Source organism: Lithobates pipiens, unplaced genomic scaffold (assembly GCF_037356315.1).
Source record: "Lithobates pipiens isolate NorthernLeopardFrog02 unplaced genomic scaffold, aLitPip1_a1.2 Scaffold_3, whole genome shotgun sequence".
In the NCBI taxonomy this organism is placed as follows: Eukaryota; Metazoa; Chordata; class Amphibia; order Anura; family Ranidae; genus Lithobates; species Lithobates pipiens.
The window spans coordinates 270,610,998-270,629,267 of NW_027507790.1; the positions used below are offsets into that span (position 1 = coordinate 270,610,998).

The following is an 18,270-nucleotide window of genomic DNA, read 5'->3' on the forward strand; positions in this document are numbered from 1 at the left end:
GGGGGGGGGGGGGGGGAATATATAAAAATAAATAAATAGTCAGATGAAGTGGTTGGGCAGAGTGATCCTGTGTTGGGGTACGAGTCTCCCTGACTTTCTTAGTACATGGAGCTATAATGTCTCTGGCCCAGCGTATCCTACTGATAAACTTGAAAAATCATGAACAGCAGGGTTCCTGGTGTATTGGCACTGGGTGGTCTCCACTTGGGGGGGTGGGGTATAAAACCTGCTCCTGGGTGGAGACTTCCACTATATGTGTCAAGGGAGGCCAAGTTGTCCCAGCATTATGGGGACAACTGGAGTGCATCTCCCACATACTGACGGGGTGGAGTCCAGTACCTGAGCCATAAACAGAGAAAGGAGAAAGAGAATATATATAATACATATAATATATGGATAAGGAAGAGATCAGAGGTAGGATAAAGAGGATGTCCCACCATAACATCCAAAAGAACTTCATCTAAGCATAACTAAGGTGTCGGGGAGATATGCATGTAGTCCGCCCAGGGTTCCCAGGTAGCCTCTAACCTTTTGCACTGTGTGCTGGATATTCTGACCGCACTTCACCTTTTTTTTTAATCTACCTTTTTATTGTTCTCCACCTTAATGCATTTTGCAGCAGCTTTTAGATTGGGAGAGGAAGGGGTGCAAATTAGACCCAATAATACTGAAATAATTAGAATAAGGTTTTACTGATGGGTAAAAGTTCTACTTTATTTTTTATTTATTCATTTTTTTTATTTCCTCTGCAGAGACGGGAGAATTCCTGAACTGTGAGGGGTCTGGATTGTACCTGCTGCAGAGTTGCTGTGAGTCTATCGCTGGCTTTCAATGGCCTTTCATTCAATATCTAGAGCAACAGCGCCCTCTGGTGGTGCTACTTGTTTAGGAATTAAGAGCCAGAAAAGAAATGGTCTCTGTCTCTATATACTTTTCTTCAATCCAAATCCCTTTTATTTTATTTTTAATTTTTTTTGACGAGAAAAAAAAGTGCTTGTACATCATAGAATTGATAGGTAAAGATGGCAACCATCAACACTTACGCTGAACATGAGATATATAACCAGGTACATCACATCATATTTAAAGCCTGTCCAAAATTTTATGAAGAAACAAAAACAGTAAAGAAAAAACAGAGCAAAATAAAACAAAAGTTTATTGAGGGTCGATTTATGCAGAAGTCTCCTTTGTCTGCTCTCAGATGTACAGTGGAGAAATTCCTAAACTCGGGCCAACTCTAGGTGGTCTTTATTATTATACAGGATTTATATAGCGCCAACAGTTTGCGCAGCGCTTTACGACATGAAGGCAGACGTTACAGTTACAATACAATTTGGTAGGAGAGGAATCGGAGGGCCCTGCTCATTAGAGCTCACAATCTAAAAATAATTGTACTAACCTATCCATCACTAATTGTGGTGGGGGCAAGGCTTGGGTTATCAAGCCAACTTTGCCAAATCAGGTTATGTTTTATTTTTTATTTTTATTTTTTTAATTTTAAACATTTTTTGATGGCAATAAGTCAACCGCTCCCTAAGTAGAAGGGAATTAACGTAGGCGATACACTGCGCCCTAGAAGGCGCAGTGAAAGCCAACAAAAATCAGGTGATCAGCTCGGTACAATAACCTGGACACCATAATATAAATACTTTTTTTTTTTTTTTATTTTTTTTTTTTTTTTATTGGATATAGTTCAGAATCAATTGCGCCCAGCAAGCACACCAGCGGATGAAGAGGTATAAGTATTTAGGGCTAGATCAGAAATAACAAGCACTATCTCCGCCGCAATATCTGGCACGTTTCGGGCAGCATCATATCATGTGTATATAAAGTCCCCAAACCCCCCCCAACCATCGAGAACTCTTTGGACATGAGGGAGAATCCCTTGGCCTCAATCATATAGCCTACCGGGGGGGGGGGGGGGGTGCAATCAGCTCTGTGTAAGATAAATAATTGAGTCTATTTGCAGCTGACACCGACACACAGCAGGGAGCGCCTCTAGGGCCATATCCCACTTGCCCCGATATCGGTGACCCAACAGGCTCGACTTTATTTTTATTTTTTTAACAGTGTGTGATCTTGAATAGAAGTCAACAAAAACCGAGTAGGCCCTCGATATCAGACCCCTGCGTGGGGTAGCTGGCAGAATTTTCCCGCAGTAGTGGGTGAGCTAGATATAGCAAAGGAGAGCGTTTTGTGTCTGCATCTATGTATTTCATGTCGGAGTTGAAGATCTGTATTAAATTGTTTGTTGTAGAGGGAACTCCGCACACAGCTGATCGGATGCCTTCAGCATACTGCCCTTATACAGCTGGCGAAAAAGAACCAGATCCAGATCCCATGCAGTCTCCATGAGGAGAATCTCTGCTATTTTACACAATTCAGGATAGTTCAGATTAGGACATTCGCCATACACCGTGCATTATGGATTTGGTAGTGGGCGACAAGGCAGGCTATACCGCCCATACTTTGTAATCTGCTATAAAAGGGTTTCCAGTGGCCAATGACATGGGTCTAGTAAAGTGAATTCAGGTCCCAGTGATCCCAAAAGGAGAACTCGGAGTTAGGAATTTATTAGCCGGACATCTGGCAGTTTCCTTGGTCAGAGGTGGTCTGGTGTCCTCTTTACCGTGGCTTTCCGTTTATTTATTTTTTGATTTGCCCTCAAAAGTCATTTCCCTATACTGGCACCTCTTATCACAACTATGTCTGTCTCTTCTACCCTTTTACTCTGCTCCAAGTCCTTGGCAGGATCTCTGACTCGTTCTTCATTCTCTGCAGGTAACCACAGTTGTGTCCCCAATGCTGAGGCCTCCTTTCCTGACAATAACTTCCTCCTCCACATGACCGCTCTAGAAGATATCAAGCCAGGAGAGGTAAGACCACCCTCCTATATTACAGAGATTACAGAGTCATTTTCAGAGGGGAGAGAGAAATGATAAATAAATATATACACAGTGCCTTGTGAAAGTATTCGGCCCCCTTGAACTTTTCAACCTTTTGCCACATTTCAGGCTTCAAACATAAAGGTATAAAATTTTTATTTTTTGTAAAGAATCACCAACAAGTGGGACACAATTGTGAAGTGGAACGAAATCTATTGGATTTTTGAAACTTTTTTAACTAATAAAAATATGAAAAGTGGGGCGTGCAAAATTATTCGGCCCCCTTGCGTTAATACTTTGTAGAGCCGCCTTTTGCTGCGATTACAGCTGCAAGTCGCTTGGGGTATGTCTCTATCAGTTTTGCACATCGAGAGACTGAAATTCTTGCCCATTCTTCCTTGCAAAACAGCTGGAGCTCAGTGAGGTTGGATGGAGAGCGTTTGTGAACAGCAGTTTTCAGCTCTTTCCACAGATTCTCCATTGGATTCAGGTCTGGACTTTGACTTGGCCATTCTAACACCTGGATACGTTTATTTGTGAACCATTCCTTTGTAGATTTTGCTGTATGTTTGGGATCATTGTCTTGTTGGAAGATAAATCTCCGTCCCAGTTTCAGGTCTTTTGCAGACTCCAACAGGTTTTCATCCAGAATGGTCCTGTATTTGGCTGCATCCATCTTCCCCTCAATTTTAACCATCTTCCCGGCCCATGCTGAAGAAAAGCAGGCCCAAACCATGATGCTGCCACCACCATGTGTGACAGTGGGGATGGTGTGTTGAGGGTGATGAGCTGTGTTGCTTTTACGCCAAACATATCGTTTTGCATTGTGGGCAAAAAGTTTGATTTTGGTTTCATCTGACCAGAGCACCTTCTTCCACATGTTTGGTGTGTCTCCCAGGTGGCTTGTGGCAAACTTTAGACGAGACTTTTTATGGATATCTTTGAGAAATGGCTTTCTTCTTGCCACTCTTCCATAAAGGCCAGATTTGTGCAGTGTACGACTGATTGTTGTCCTATGGACAGACTCTCCCAGCTCAGCTGTAGTTCTCTGCAGTTCATCCAGAGTGATCATGGGCCTCTTGGCTGCATCTCTGATCAGTCTTCTCCTTGTCTGAGCTGAAAGTTTAGAGGGACGGCCAGGTCTTGGTAGATTTGCAGTGGTCTGATACTTCTTCCATTTCAAAATGATCGCTTGCACAGCGCTCCTTGGGATGTTTAACCACTTGCTTACTGGGCACTTAAACCCCCCTCAGTCCCAGACCAATTTTCAGCTTTCAGCGCTGATGCACTTTGAATGACAATTGCGCGGGCATACAACACTGTACCCAAATGAAATTTTTATCATTTTTTTCCCACAAATAGAGCTTTCTTTTGGTGGTATTTAGTTACAGCTCGGAGTTTTATTTTTTGCTAAACAAACAAAAAAAGATGCAAAAAAAAAAAAAAAAAAAATCATGTTTTAATAGTTTGTTATAAAATTTTGCAAACGGGTCATTTTTCTCCTTCATTGAAGTGCGCTGATAAGGCGGCACTGATAGGCTGCATTGGTGGGCACTGATGGGCTGCATTGGTGGGCACTGATGGGCTGCATTGGTGGGCACTGATGGGCTGCATTGGTGGGCACTGATAGGCTGCATTGGTGGGCACTGATAGGCTGCACTGGTGGGCACTGATAGGCATAGTTAAGGCGGCACTAATAGGCACAGATAAGGCGGCACTGATGGGCAAAGATGGGCACAGATAAGATGGCACGGATGGGTGGCACGGATAAGTGGCACGGATGGGTGGCACGGATGGGCACTGATAGGTACCACAGATAGATGGGACTGATGGGCACTGATAGGTGGCACTGATAGGTGGCTCTGATAGGTGGCACTGATGGGCGGCACTGCTGGGCACTGATGGGCGGCACTGCTGGGCACTGATGGGCGGCACTGGGGTGCAGCACCTTTGAGGCAGATTGGGTGGCACTGTGGGGTGGCACTGTGGGGTGGCACTGTGGGTGGCACTGTGGGCATTATGGGCACAGACGGGGGGCACTTACTTTTACTTTGTTAAACTTCAGGATGGCACTGCGGGAGGCAGGTGGGCACTGGCAGGTGGCATGTGGTGACTTTCATTGCTGGCCGTGATCGGGGCTGATGTCCCGATCACGGCCGCCGGTGATCGGCTTTTTTTTTTTTCTCCTCGCGCTGTCAGCGCGAGGAGGAATAATAGCCGATTACCGGCTCCGTTCTATCACATGATCAGCTGTCATTGGCTGACAGCTGATCACGTGATAAGGGGTCGGGATCGACCCCTTACACGGATCGGTGATCAGGCGAGTCTCACGGACTCGCCGATCACAGGGGGCGCGCAGGCCGCTCGTAACCGGGACGACGTCAATAGACGTAGTCCCGGAAATCTAGGTCCGCGCTAATGCCGTCATTCGGCAATAGCGCGGTACCCAAGTGGTTAAAGCTTGGGAAATCTTTTTGTATCCAAATCCGGCTTTAAACTTCTCCACAACAGTATTACGGACCTGCCTGGTGTGTTCCTTGGTCTTCATGATGCTCTTTGCGCTTTCAACAGAACCCTGAGACTATCACAGAGCAGGTGCATTTATACAGAGACTTGATTACACACAGGTAGATTCTATTTATCACCATCAGTCATTTAGGACAACATTGGATCATTCAGAGATCCTCGCTGAACTTCTGGAGTGAGTTTGCTGCACTGAAAGTAAAGGGGCCGAATAATTTTGCACGCACCACTTTTCAGTTTTTTATTTGCTAAAAAAGTTTAAAATATCCAATAGATTTCGTTCCACTTCACAATTGTGTCCCACTTGTTGGTGATTCTTCACAAAAAATAAAATTTGATATCTTTATGTTTGAAGCCTGAAATGTGGCAAAAGGTTGAAAAGTTCAAGGGGGCCGAATACTTTCGCAAGGCACTGTGTGTGTATGTGTGTGTGTATGTATATATGTGTGTATATATATATATGTGTGTGTGTGTGTATGTGTGTATATATATATATATATATGTGTGTGTGTGTGTGTGTGTGTGTGTGTGTGTGTGTGTGTGTGTGTATGTGTATATATATATATATATATATATATATATATATATATATATATATATATATATAATCTCTCAATACTAGTAAAGAAAATAATAATAAAAATGCCATAGATCTATCTCCTATTTTGCAAATGCTATAACTTTTTCGCAAACCAATCAATATACGCTTATTGTGATGATATAGATATAATATATATATATTTTTTTTATTACCAAAAATATGTAGAAGACATATCGGACTAAACTTTTTATTTTTTTTTGCTCTGGTCAGGAAGAGGGTAAAATCTTACGGGGGCTGAAGTGGTTAAATAAGGAACTTTGAAAGCAAAACTAGGGTCACCGCTCATCAATGCACCCTGCTCAGGGCCCATCTGCAGCCTCACCTTTCCCAGACCGCAGAGATCGCTGTATAACACGCACCCACCATTTCCCCCTCATTTGAAGGGGGGGGGGTGCGTGTTATACACCGATAAATATGGTACCTTTTTAAGAGGAAAAAAAAAGGTACATTTTCTGTTTTTTTTTTTTTTTTTTTTTTTTTTTTAACTTTTTGATATCTGTTTTCTGTTGTGAATAAAATTTGTGTTTTCTGAGATTTACAGATCCTACCCTCCCCCCCATTCTGTTTTTTACTCGCCGTCCCAACTTTTTTGGAATCGGAGTTGTATAAGCTCGGCCTGTACTGTTCACATAATTGTCAATGCTGCTTACTCCTCATACCTCTGATGTCTTTCAGGAGATCTGTATTAGTTATCTGGACTGCTGTCAGAGGGATCGAAGCCGACACAGTCGACACAAGACACTCAGGTCAGTTTCCGGAGCCGCTCTTTAAGGCTGGATTCACACCTATGGCATTTTTTGTGCATTTTGCATTTTGCAGATTTGCACTGCAGTCCATATAACATGGCTTCCTATGGAACACGTTCTGTAGTGCAAATCTGCAAATTGCAAAAAAGCACTAAAACTGCCATAGGTGTGAATCCAGCCTAATTGACTCTTCTGTGGTTGTTGACATCTATAGTATGGAAGGCCTGGGGTCTAGGGTTCAGTCCCACCAGGACAAGGCCTGCATGCTGTTTGGACATTCTCATTGGGTTTATTCCAGCGATTTTTAGAAACACTTCAAAGAGATATTAAAGTCTCATGCGTTGTTATTTTTATAGGAAATAAAACATGTTATACTTGCTCTGTGCAATTGGTTTTGCACAGAGCAGCCCAGATCCTCCTCCTTCTCCTCCTCCTCCTCCTCCTCCTCCTCTTCTTCCACCCTTCTGGCTCCTCCCTCCTGTTGAGTGCCCCCACAGCAAGCAGCTTGCTATGGGGGCACCTGAGCTGCAGCTCCATGTGTCCATTCAGACACAGAGCTATGATCTGACCCCCCCCCCCCCCCCTCCTCCTCCTCATTGGCTCACTGACTTTGACAGCAACAGAAGCCAATGGCGCTTCGCTGCTGTCTTAGCCAATGAGGAGGCAGAGTCCTGGAACAGCTGAGTCTCTCGTATAACATTGCTGGATCTAGATGGGGCCTCTGGTAAGTATTGGGGAAACTGGGGGGGCTGCTGCACACAGCTTTTTATCTTGATGCAAAGAATGCATTCACATATAAAAGCCTTCTGACTTTACAACCACTTTCTGACTTTGTTGGTGTCCAAGTGATTTTGCTGAGGGTGTTGAAGTGTAAGCTCCTCTGGTGCAGAGACCGATGTGAATGGCTCAGTGTTCTCTGTACAGCACTGCAGTATATGTCAGAGCTATATAAATGTATAACAATAGTGTGTACCCATATGGGGGGGGGGGGGTGGCATTAGATTTTAAGCTCCCCTGGTGCAGAGACTGATGTGAATGGCTCAGTATTCTCTGTGCAGCACTGCGGTATATGTCAGAGCTATATGAATGTATAATAGTGTGTGACTGGTGGAACGTTAGAGTGTAAGCTTCTCTGGTGCAGAGACTGGTGTGATTTGCTCAGTGTTCTTTGTACAGCACTGTGGAATATGTCAGATATATAAATGTATAATTAATAGTGTGTGACTGCACCAGAGGAGCTTACACTCTAATGTCCCCACCACAGTTCCACTATTAATAATAATAATAATAATAATAATAATAAATCTCTGACATTCTGCAATGCTGTAAAGAGAACACTGAGCCAGTCACATAAGTTTCTGCACCAAAGGAACTTGCACTCTAATGCCCCCCATCACACTCACACGTTAAACATGGATATAGTGGTACAAAAAACAGAGCCAGTTACAGCAGCCTCTGCACCAGAGGAGCTTACACTCTAATGTCCTCATCACAGAGACTGATGTGACGGTCTCGGTTTTCTGTACAGCTATATCCATGTGTGATTGTGATGGGGGCACTAGAGTGTAAGCTCCTCTGGTGCAGAGGCGGATGTGAATGGCTCAGTGTTCTCTGTACAGCACTGCGGTATATGTCAGAGCTATAAAAATTTATATTAATATTAGTGTGTGACTGTTGGGGGGGTACAGGGGCATTGGAGTGTAAGCTCCTCTTGTGCATAGGACCTCCTGGTGGGAAAAAGTTTAATTGTTAGACATTGTAATATAAATGTATAATGATGACTGTGGTGGGGACATTAGAGCGCAAGCTTCTCTGGTGCAGAGACTGGTGGGAATGGTTCTGCTGTAAATCGCATTGCTCGGTCAATGCCTGGGGGAAAAAAAAAAAATTGTCTCCTTCCTTCCTCCAGGGAGAACTACCTGTTCATCTGCTCCTGTCCGAAGTGCCTGTCTCAGGCGGAAGACCCGGACATCACATCGGAGGAGGAAGACGACGACGCTGAACTGGAAGAGACGGACGACGCCGAGCTGGAAGATGAGATGACCGATGTCTGAGGAAGCTGCAACATCAGGACCTTCCATTCCCCCCATCCCCCTACAGCACGAGGATCTGGAGATGCCAACCACCACCCCCCCCCCTCCCCCAATGACCAACCCTGAGATGCCCATAACCGAGCACTTTGATTGGCTATGCCTTTGCCACGGGAAAACTCTTCATTACAAACGGTGTTCTTGCAACGTTCCTTTTTTTTTTTTTTTTTTTTTTTTTATACCTCTTTCTCAAATTTTGGGTGGGGGGGCCAGACCACGGTATGCGAGGTTTGTGGACCCTTCCAGATAAATGTTTACATTTTTCTTCATACTGTGCTGTGATTTTATAGAATCTGCAATTTACATATCGCATTATTTATATACAGCCCCTGCATGACCCGATTCAGTAAAGGCGATCTTGCTTGGCATCCGCAATTTTTATTTTTTTAGGTTTTTTTTGGGCTGTTGCCATATTACTGATCCGTACTCATTAGAAGGGATGATGGCAACTACATGCCACTGGTTATGAGCTAGAATTTTTTATTATTGATCCTTAACCCGTGTGTGTGTGTGTGTGTGTGTGTGTGTGTGTGTGTGTGTGCAGGGGGTGGGGGTGGGTATGCTGAATTGTGTGTGTTTGTTTGTTTTTCTTTTTGTTTGTTTTTTTGTTTTTAGACCCTTTTCACACCAAGGGCGTTTTGCAGGCACTATAGCATTAGAAATCTGCCCTAAAACTGCTGTGCACCATTGTTTGTAGTGTGAAGGCCCCGAGGGCTTTCCCACTACAGCGGTGCGCTGGCAGGACGTCAGGGAAAAGTCCTGCCAGCAGCTTCTTTGGAGCGGTGAAGGAGCGGTGTGTTTACTGCTCCTCCACCGCTGCTCCCCATTGAAATCAATGGGGCAGCGCTGTAATACCGCCGGCAAAACGCCGCTTCTGCGGCGTATTGCCGGCGGTTTTAACCCTTTCTCGGCTGCTAGTGGGGGGGTAAAAGCGCCCCGCTAGCGGCCGAAATGCGACACAAATCCGATGGTAAAACGCCGCAAAAAATTGCCGCGTTTTACCACCGACGCTATGAGCGGTGTGGTGTGAAAGGGATCTTAGAAGATTCCAGCTGCGTTGTCCCTTTTCCAGCTTTTTCCTGTATGGCCCACTGTATTATCGATCGGCTTCTCAAAAATGACTTGGTTCTTGTATTTTTATATTTTTTTGGGCATGAGTATTGGCTCAAAGCTTTAGATTGCACCACAACAATCGGCATATCTATGACCAATGATGCTTATAGTGCTGATAATCCAGCTAAAACCATGGGGATGGGTTCACATTGATGAGGTGCGGGAACCGCAGCGATACCTGTGCGTTTCCCGCACCGCATCAGAATCGCAGGCAAGTTCACACTGCGCTCTGCAAACCGCTGCGGGTGTCAATATTAAAGTTTAACCACTAGCGGATGACGATTTACGCTGGCAAAATGCCACGGCTGGGCAAATGGGCGTACAGGTACGTCCGCTTTAAGACACGGCATTTTGTGCCGCCCAGTGACATGATGGCGATCTACTACTCCCTGTCATCAGGAGCAGTGATCATTGTCATGTCCTAGGTAGCCGCCCCCCCCCACCCACAGTTAGAATCACTCCTTAGGACACACTTAACCCCTTGATCGCCCCCTAGTGTTTAACAGCTTCCCTGCCAGTGTCGTTTACACAGTAAGTGTATTTTTATAGCACTGATCACTGTATAAATGACAATGGTCCCAAAATGGTATCAAAAGTGTCCGATGTGTCCACCATAATGTCGCAGTCATGATAAAAATCACAGATCACCGCCATTACTAATAAAAAAAAAAATAATAATAAAAATGCCATAAATCTATCCCACAGTTTGGTTTGCGCAAAAGTTCTACTCTGCGTCTACAATCGGTATACGCTTATTGCGATATTTTTGGTAAAGAAAAAAAAAAGTTGACTTCATATCGGCCTAAACGGAGAAACATTCATTTTTTTTTAAGATTTTTTTTGGGGGGGGCATTTATTATAGCAAAAAGTTAAACTTTTTTGTTTTAATTTTTTTTTAAATTTTATATAGCAAAAAAAAACAAACGCAGTGAGCAAATAGCACCAAAAGAAAGCTCTATTTGTGGGGGGTGGGGGGGAGAAAAATACGTCAATTTTGTTTGAGTGCAGCGTCACATGACCGTGTAATTGTCCGTTAAAGTGATGTAGTGCCGAATTGCAAAAAGTGCTCAGTCCAGGAAGGGGGTAAAATCTTCCGGGGCTGAAGTGGTTAATGACACCCCCTAAATTTGGTTTGCAGAACGAAATGTGAACTGTAGAATTGAATTGAACACCCATTGCGATCCGAACACCCATGGACAAAAAAGGGGTCCTGCACGTTTTGGTGCGGATCCAGTGAGAATATATATACGTAATGTATGGCTCAATTCACATCTCATTTGCACAGGAATCCAGTGCGATTCCTATACAAATGATGTGATACAGCAGATCTCTTCAGTTTGGATACAGCCTAAGCTGTCAGGCGATGAGTCACTTATTTTTTTTTTTTTTTTTTCGTTAAACGAACCAGATTTTTCCCCATCAACATATTTTGAGGTGGATGGGGAAATCCTCTCTCTGGTTCATTGGATTCTGACTCTGCGGAGACTTCTACATCAGAATGCACTGGCAGGTTACCAGGAAAAGATGTGTGTTATGGAAGGAGTGTCAGACCAAAAGAGGAGTCCAAATTCATTCATTGATGTTGTGTTAAGACAGCCAACGCGTTTCAGGGGTCAAAGGAACTCCCCCCCCTTTTCATCAGGGCTTCAATTTAGAAATGAGAACCTTGGGTGGGCTCAAAGTAAGGCTCTCCTGTTTTTTAATCTGCGCAGGGAAGCGGATTGCTGGATTAGGAGTCCTGGCCCGCAGTTTCTGCATCTGCAGGGAAGCTGATTGCTGGATTAGGAGTCTTGGCCAGCAGTACATCAGCAGGGAAGCGGATTGCTGAGTTAGCAGTCCTGGCTAGCAGTTTCTGCATAAACAGGGAAGCTGATTGCTGGATTAGGAGTCCTGGCCAGCAGTATCTGCATCAGCAGGGAAGCGGATTGCTGGATTAGGAGTCCTGGCCAGCAGTATCTGCATCTGCAAGGAAGGTGATTTGCTGGATTAGGAGTCCTGGTCAGTTGTATCTGCATGGAAGCTGATTGCTGGATTAGGAGTCCTGGCCAGCGGTATCTGCATCAGCAGGGAAGCTGATTGCTGGATTAGGAGTCCTGGCCAGCGGTATCTGCATCAGCAGGGAAGCTGATTGCTGGATTAGGAGTCCTGGCCAGAGGTATCTGCATCAGCAGGGAAGCTGATTGCTGGATTAGGAGTCCTGGCCAGAGGTATCTGCATCTGCAAGGAAGGTGATTTGCTGGATTAGGAGTCCTGGTCAGTTGTATCTGCATGGAAGCTGATTGCTGGATTAGGAGTCCTGGCCAGCGGTATCTGCATCAGCAGGGAAGCTGATTGCTGGATTAGGAGTCCTGGCCAGCAGTATCTGCATCAGCACGGAAGCTCCTTGCTGGATTAGGCGTCCTGGCCAGCAGTATCTGCAGGGAAGCAGATTGCTGGATTAGGAGTCCTGGCCAGCAGTATCTGCATCAACAGGGAAGCAAATTGCTGGATTAGGAGCCCTTGCCAGCAGTATCTTCAGAAGCAGGGAAGCTGATTGCTGGATTAGGAGTCCTGGCCAGCGGTTTCTGCATAAGCAGGGAAGCTGATTGCTGCATTAGGATTCCAGAAGTTTCTGGCCATGTGAAGCCACTGGATGTACCGTAGGTGAGGCTATATACTGCACTGTGTTCCGGGTTCAAACCTAGACTCCCTGTCTTGTACCTAAAACACAGTAGAGTCGATCTACTGAGATTCAGCCATTCAGAGAAGGAGATCTAAGGTTGGGACTGCATCAGCCCGCCTCTGTGTAAAGTGTATCAAAAGCCCGAGTTCAGCTTTAACTTGTAACCCCATCATACATAAGAGCTGCTATGAAGACAGTTGTATTTTTATACTATGAGGGGTTCTTGCTAGTCCGGCTGGACTTATTTAGTTCATATTATGAAAAACTTCATACTGAAAGGAACCAGTAGGGAAATCTAGATGATGGGTTCCCCAGGAGATAGACTGAAGATGGTCATTCCACCCACCAGCTCTTATCTAAAACATTCTTTCCTTTTTAAAAAAAAGTTAAGCTCAAGCTAAGCTTTTGCTTTGGACAGTGTCGTCAAACGTTTGACCTGCTATAAGATTTTTTGCCTTGCTCTGTGCCTGTTGGGGAAATTTCTTCATTAAGATGATATAATGTGAAAGGAAATCTCTCCTGGGTAAGGCGGAATCCCACCTTTTTTGACGTTTTTCTTCATAAGACTTGGAATAGATCTGGTTCCAGAGACATGAAGGAAACGTAGGATGAAAACCTTCCAGCAATTCCAAGCCTTCCAGAAGGTTTTGAAGGCTGGAAATCCTTTTTTAGGATTTTTTTTGGTGGACTAATTTGTTTTAATGTTGTGGCCATAGGTGGTCATCACTAGATGTCCCTGGCCAACAGATGACCATTTTATGACATTGGGTGCATGCCATCTTTTATTTAATAGATTGCTGACCACACTACGTTGTTATGCATGAGCCGTCTTCTTTGAAATCTTAAGTCTTAGTTCTTCAAGCTCTCGTATTTGATGGTTGCCAAAACCAATGGGGTTTTCTGGTCAGGATAACGATTTTACACTTTTTATATGGAAAAAGAAATCTCTGCTGCCGTATGCTGAATTCTATTCAGAGGCCATGCTACCTGGAATCCCTTTTATGCCAGGGTTCTCCTTTTTTCTGTTTAAAGGGGGAACTTAAACCCTTTTATTTATTTTTTTAAAGTTAAAAATCAAACAAAAAAAAACAAAACAAACAGGAATATCGGGAATCCTAAGGCTCGGTTCACACAGGGGCAACACGACTTTTGGAGGCAACTTGGACGTCACTTGACGCGACTTGGACACGACTTCACAACACTACTTTAAGTCGCCCCAGGCCAGGCGACTTGCCGTGGCCAATCAGAGAATGAGCTCTCAGGGGGGAACTCCTTTTGAGAGCTGATAATTCTGAGTCGCCTCTGTATAGATGGAGATCCAACTTGGAGGCGATCTCCATTGAAATCAATGGGTACCAGTCGCCTACAAGTCGGATAGAAGTAGTACAGGAACCTTTTCTGAAGTCGGAGCGACTTCAGTAGTGTGCATTAAGACGGCTCTCATTCACTTACATTGCTTTTTTAATGTTGTCCGACCTGAGGCGACTAGGGGCGACCTGAAGTCGGATCGGAGTTGCCCCTGTGTGAACGGACCCTAACTGTCACAATGGTTGTGCTCTCAACCAAACTGTGAAGCCATCAAATGTCTGGTGCCATAACTGATCACATATGCAGAATCATGGCAGTTGCAGATCAAACCGAGGATAAGATGGCAGCTTATGAAAGGAAGATTGCAGCTTCCTTGGCTGAAAACGATCAGAGGGTTTAGTTTCACTTTAAATATAAACCACTGATTTCCATTTTCTTAACTTTTGCCAAACTTTTACTCTTTCTCTAGAACAATGGAACTCTCTGGGCCTTCTGCCTCCTTCTTCTGACCTATATAGATCTAGTTCGACATCAGTTTCCATCAATCGGACCGTCAAAATTTTCGAGTTTCCAACAATGAAAGCGGAGATTGGAGCAGACTTGTCAGTGTAGCCACTGGCCATCACTGCCAATAAGATTTGGTGTTTTAGTTGAAACGTGATTTGGATTCCAACACCGGCTCAAGGTGTTCACTCCATTGCCCATAAAAAGGACCATTTGGCCTATTGTACAAGTCCTTTGCTCCTGGCTTTCCTTCGCATCAATCCCAGTAGAGTTGTATTGATTTTATTAATGTTTTGACATGTTCAGAAGTGCTTTATAGCAGTGGTCATCAACCCTGTCCTCAAGGCCCACTAACAGGCCAGGTTTTATGTATTACCTTGGGGGAGATGCAGACTAGAATACTGAAATCACTGAGCAGCAAATGATATCACCTGTGATGTATTTCAGTTATCTTGCAAATCTTGCCTGTTAGTGGGCCTTGAGGACAGGGTTGAGGACCACTGCTTTATAGAACGCGTAGAACCATTGAAACCTTGCCTCCAGAAGCTTATGGGTTGGTTACATACATGCTTCGCTAGATTGGCAACAAGCTTATGGATTGGGTGCAGCATGGACTAAAGCAAACCTGTACTTTGCCCCATCGCCACTGATACTTCAGATAATAGTTCTTCTAGGTTGAAGCCATTGACTAAACCCCAAACTCCATTGGATGGATTGACTGCTCTGATACCAGGTTCTGCACCCTGGGAGGGAGTGAAGTCAGTCGCATGCTTTCCTCTACCTGCAACTATAGCATGTCCCCAAAAATAAGACTGGGTCTTATATTAATTTCTGCTACAAAAAACACACTAGGGCTTATTTTCAGGGGAATGTCTCATCTATGTCCCCCGTCTTCTCTCCCCCTATCAGCTCAGGAGTCGTCATTATCACATCTTTAATCCCAATAATATGTACTTTGTATTGTGATGTTCTATAATGTCTGAGTTTTCCTTTTGTAACTTTATTGTTGAGAATGGCTTGTTTACAGCACTGGGCGCTCACGTGATCCGTCCGAGCTCTTCTTCCCCGCTCCAAGCACTGCTAAGGTGCCTGCTGATGTCGGGCCCGCTCCGAGCACTGCAGAGGGGAGGGTCCACTGACATCATCCGGGAGGAGAAGATCTCCAGAGGGTCACATGAGCGCCCGATGCACTATAAATAAGGTATTCTCCACAATAAAGTTACCAAAGGAGACACCATGGACATTTTATGTAACCTTTTTACAAAGCCTCTTTACGTGGACTTTACTAGGGCTTATTTTCTGGGTAGGGCTTATTGGGGGGGTGGGGAAAACGGTACTAAGTTTTAAGGAGGTACTGGGTGAGTATTGGCCGCAAAGAGGTGGAAAACTTTACTGTGCATTGAATAGGCCTGATAACCATCTACCGTATATACTCGAGTATAGGCCGACCCGAATATAAGCCGAGGCCCCCAATTTACCCCCAAAAAACTGGAAAACTTATTGACTCGTGTATAAGCCGAGGGTGAGACATGGCTGTCCATCCCTGTGTGTCCGTCCATCCCTGTGTGTGTGTCCGTCCATCCATCCCTGTGTGTGTGTCCATCCATCCATCCATCCATCCATCCCTGTGTGTCCGTCCGTCCATCCCTGTGTGTGTATCCATCCATCCCTGTGTGTGTGTGTGTGTGTGTGTGTATTCATCCATCCATCCATCCCTGTGTGTGTGTGTGTGTATCCATCCATCCATCCATCCATCCCTGTGTGTGTGTGTGTGTGTGTGTGTGTGTGTCCGTGCAGCCTTGTGTGTGTGTCCAGCCTACCTGTGTCCCAAGCCTCCGTCCCGAGCCGCCGTCGTCCCGAGCCGCCGTCGTCCCGAGCCTCCTCTGTCCCGTGCCTCCTCTGTCCCGTGCCTCCTCTGTCCCGTGCCGATGGATCGCCGCTCTTCTCGGCGGCCATTCTACGATTCAAAAGCTGCGCCTCCGTCCTCCGCCTGTGATAGGCGGAACACTCAATTTCCCAGCAGCCTGTGTTCCGCCTATCACGGACATCCTCTCATACTCGTCCGTAGTATGAGAATGAACGGATGTCCGTGATAGGCGGAACACTGACTGCTGGGAAATTCAGTGTTCCGCCTATCACAGGCGGAGGCGGAGAAGGAGGCGCGGCTTTTGAATTTTAATGTCCGCCGTCTGTCTGCTCGATACGCTGATCGAGCAGTCAGACAGCGGTGACTCGAGTATAAGCCGAGGGGGCACTTTCAGCCTCAAAAAAGAGGCTGAAAATCTCGGCTTATACTCGAGTATATACGGTATATCTAAATTTCATTTCAGATTGTGGGGGAGAAATTTAATTACTTGAAGGTAATCCATGAACATGTAAGCCCCGCACAGATGGTGTTCCTGGAGGGGTTGAACCCAGAACCTGAGCACTGTCACTTTGCGGTACTCTGCCTAGGAAGAATCGGTAGTTGTGAACTGTGTGTGTCCTTATACCTCTCTAGAAAGCTATTTTAGGTCTTCTATATCATTCCGAGAGTCCCTACTTCCATTTTTATTTCTTTTGGAGCAGGGTCTCTCTGCAGCCTCATTAAACATGTAATGGGTAAATGTCATACCTTATGACTTTTAAATGGGGGGGGGGGGCTGCTGAGTTCTCTTTACTCCGATCAAAGTTCAGAAAGTAAGGCGGAAGGGAACCGGCACTCCCCAGTGTAGAGCATTGGCCAAGAACTGGCAGTGGCTTCAGTGGACACCCTTTTCTCTGGTTCTATTGGTGGAAACAAATGTGTGGGCCCGACAGCTTGTGGTAGATTCTTTGGCGTTGGGTTTACCAATTTGCTTACTTTTTTTTAAAGGTGGCCGCAAAACCACCACCACATTACTCCACCTTGTGTACAAGACACCAATCCTGAGACTTGGGTACCTTCGAGCACTGCTCCATTGTCTGCGTCCACCTGGAGTACCTGTCCTCTGACGGCGCCCATTGTCTCTGCAGGACACGCCCCAACCATCACTCTTCCATTGCTCTGATTAGAATATACACGTTTTTATCATTGCTCCACTATTACTAGACTAATTTTTGTAGGAATGGAGGTTGCACTGTGATGCTAGGCCCTGTTGGATTTGTATGCATGATTCTGGGACTATGCAAGCAATAAAAAAACAAACATTTGTGAGACTGACCCGGCTCATTGTTTTTTTTTCTGAGTTTTTGGTTTTTATTTTACATGTGTCTGTGTTACAAAGAGGACACAATGGCAGCGTGCGCATTTCTCTCTTGCTACAGAGTTCCTTTATCCACTTAAAGGGGTTGTAAACCCTCGTGTATTTTCACCTTAATGTATCCTATGCATTGAGGTGAAAAACTTCTCTCACTGAGCGCCCCCCCCCCCCCGTTTTACTCACCTGAGCCTGTTTTTTCCCACGCCGGAGATGCGCTCTATCTCTCTGCCCGTTGTCTCGGCTCTTGCTTGGATAGATTGATAGCAGCCCAGCCATTGGCTCCCACTGCTGTCAATAAAATCCAATGACGTGGGAGGGGGCCGAGTCAGACATTCTGTGTCTGTGGATGCAAATGCTGGACTTGCGATACTCCCCCGGGAGAGCTCCTCTCCGAGGGGTGGTTTACTGATGTGGGGGAGGAGCCACGAGTGCCATGGGGGGGGGGACCCTAGAAAATTATAATCGGGGCCACTCTGTGCAAAACTAACTGCACAGTGAAGGTAAGGATGATTTGTTGTGAAGTGGAAATGATTATTGTGCCTTCCCTAAATATGCAAAGGAAAAGCGGCTACACTGCATGTGAAAAAAACACATGTCCCCCACATATGTTCCACTAA

The 18,270-nt window shown here is 45.2% G+C and overlaps 1 protein-coding gene across 1 annotated transcript in view; it reads left to right on the forward strand.

The window, feature by feature from the left end:
- The window catches only part of SMYD5 (SMYD family member 5), a 43,570-nt gene extending 34,350 nt beyond the window's left edge, over window positions 1-9,220 (forward strand). The window contains exons 10-13 of the mRNA XM_077463180.1: window positions 753-809; window positions 2,782-2,876; window positions 6,685-6,755; window positions 8,665-9,220. Of these exons, the coding sequence (XP_077319306.1) occupies window positions 753-809; window positions 2,782-2,876; window positions 6,685-6,755; window positions 8,665-8,809 (368 nt within the window). The 3' untranslated portion in view covers window positions 8,810-9,220. The remainder of the gene's footprint in view (window positions 1-752; window positions 810-2,781; window positions 2,877-6,684; window positions 6,756-8,664) is intronic.
- The last annotated feature ends 9,050 nt before the right edge of the window (window positions 9,221-18,270 follow it).